The sequence below is a fragment of the Penaeus vannamei genome, chromosome 25 (assembly GCF_042767895.1).
Source record: "Penaeus vannamei isolate JL-2024 chromosome 25, ASM4276789v1, whole genome shotgun sequence".
Classification (NCBI taxonomy): Eukaryota; Metazoa; Arthropoda; class Malacostraca; order Decapoda; family Penaeidae; genus Penaeus; species Penaeus vannamei.
In genome coordinates, this window is record NC_091573.1 from 12,112,628 (window position 1) to 12,115,127 (window position 2,500).

A 2,500-nucleotide genomic window follows, 5' to 3' on the forward strand; every position below is an offset into this window, starting at 1 on the left:
AGTTACCTGTCGGAAGGTAAAGTTGAGATGATGATATTGAAAAAATAATGATATTGATAATAATAATGATATCAAAAATAATAATGGTAATAATAAAACAATGATAATGATGATGATGATGATGATAATCATAATAATAATGATAATAATCACAATAATATATAAACAAAAGAGAATAAATGAAACAATAATAGTAATAAAGATGATGAGAAAAACCATGATAATAATGATATTAATAATAGTAATAATGATAATAATAACTATTATTATTATTATAATTATCATTAATAATAATAATAATAATAATAATAATAATAATAATAATAATAATAATGGCAATAATAATAGTAATAATAACAATAATAATAAGAATAAGAATATTAACAATAATGATGATAATAATAATAATAATAACAAGAATGATATTTGCAAAACAAATATCAGTTGAAAGAGGAAGTGTTGTGTCATAGATGCAAAAAAAGAAAAAAAGGAAAAAGAAATATTCAGAACAAATTGGAACAGATATGAGATTGACCCTTTTTTCATCTAGAGTCCCCTTATCGAAGCAAAATCACAGGAAGCGAAAACATCAATCATCAAAAATAATGATAGATTTTTTATTTATTTATTATTATTTTTTTTGTTTTTTGTACATGGTAGAATGAGAGGATCTTCTAAAGAGATAGGCTACGTTAGTATTTATTTATTTACTATTTATTTATTTATTTACTTTTTTGCAGCAATTTTCCAATCTCTTTTTTTTTGTTTGTTTGTTTGTTTCTTTATTTTCTTGGGTTTCATATATGTTGTTGTTGACAGTGGTTCTGAATAGTATTTTCCATTTTTTTTCTCTCTTTCTCTCTGACGTTGTTATTGTTGTTAATCAGATCGCTTGTCTTGTTTGTATCTTTTTAGTTTTCTGTTCTTGTGATTCCAGAGCGATAAGGTCGAGTATCCCCTTGGATTTCAAGCTTACCTGACCCTTATCGTTAGGGATGGGAGCGCCGCCTATCCACCACGAGAGAGTCGCGGGTGGGCGTGAACCTCCCGCCTCGCACACCAGCTGGTAGGCACGCCCCTCGACCATGGGCGTGGTTTCGCCCACGATGCGCACTTCAAGGGGCGGGACTGTTGAAAAACAGAAGAAAATTCTTTTATAATGAATGCTTGTACCCACAGCCATTAATGCTTGCATAGCTATACATGGAGGGTGCTTAGGCGTAGGTGTGTGTGTGTGTGTGTGTGTGTGTGTGTGTGTCTGTGTGTGTGTGCGTGTGTGTGTATTTATGTGTTTGTGTGTGTGTGCGTGAGCGTGTGTGTGTGACAGAGACAGAGGGGGAGAGTGAGAGAAATAGAGAGAGAGAGAGAGACAGACAGACAGACAGACAGACAGAGAAAGGGAAAGAGAGAGAGAGAGAGAGAGAGAGAGAGAGAGAGAGAGAGAGAGAGACAGACAGACAGACAGACAGACAGACAGACAGACAGACAGACAGACAGACAGACAGACAGAGAAAGAAAGAGAAGTGTCTGTACATATACATATATGTACACACACTACAATACATCCTTCGACCGTGTAGTTCGATCAATACACACCGTCCTGTGACTAAATACTAAAGAACATAAGAACACATTTATAAAAGAGAGAGAAAAAAAAATTATGCATTTGAACAGAATAAATAAATTAGAGACACGAAAGGCCCTCCCAACTTGCAATTAGTGGAATGGGCTTCGTTGATCAATCTGCTCAACTCAGAATTCATTTATGCATAGCTTTTATTTATTCTGTTTGCTTGTATTCCTCTTTTTTGTCTTTTTTGTTCACGTGTGTTTAATTTCATCCATTCATTTTGATGGCTTATCTTAGTTGATTTCAATATTTTTCTTTGATTTTTATTTATTTATTTATTTTTTGTCGGTTGTCAAATTTATTCAGATAACTTCATCTACGTTTGTGTAAACTTTTTGGTTGTTGTTTTTTTCTCTATCTGTTCATCCATCTATCTATCTGTCTCTTTATCTACCATACTGTTTATCTGTGTGTGTTCTTTTTTTCTTTCTATCTCCACTCTCTGTCAGTTTCTGTCTGTATCTGTCTGTCTGTCTGTCTGTCTACCTCTCTCTCTCTCTCTCTCTTTCTCTCTTTCTCTCACTCTCTCTCTCTCTCTCTCTCTCTCTCTCTCTCTCTCTCTCTCTCTCTATATATATATATATATATATATATATATATATATATATATATATATATATATATATATATATATATATATATATATATATATATTTTTTTTTTTTTTTTTTTTTTTTTTTTTTTTTTGTTTTTTTTTTTTCTCCCTCCCTCCCCCCCCTCTCTCTCCCTCTCACTCTCTTTCTCTTCCTTCCTTTCTCTCCCTCTCTCTCCGTTTCTTGCGTACATATTCGCTGTATCAGGAACCTCCTACCACACGAGGAAATGAAACAGCGCAGGAATTGTTGAAACTGATAGATATTTTCGTTGCAA

The 2,500-nt window shown here is 32.9% G+C and overlaps 1 protein-coding gene across 1 annotated transcript in view; it reads right to left on the reverse strand.

Moving 5' to 3' along the window:
- LOC138866464 (hemicentin-2-like) overlaps positions 1 to 2,500 on the reverse strand; it is a 72,407-nt gene that overhangs the window by 36,730 nt on the left and 33,177 nt on the right. The window contains exon 3 of the mRNA XM_070139139.1: positions 977 to 1,128. Within this exon, the coding sequence (XP_069995240.1) occupies positions 977 to 1,128 (152 nt within the window). The remainder of the gene's footprint in view (positions 1 to 976; positions 1,129 to 2,500) is intronic.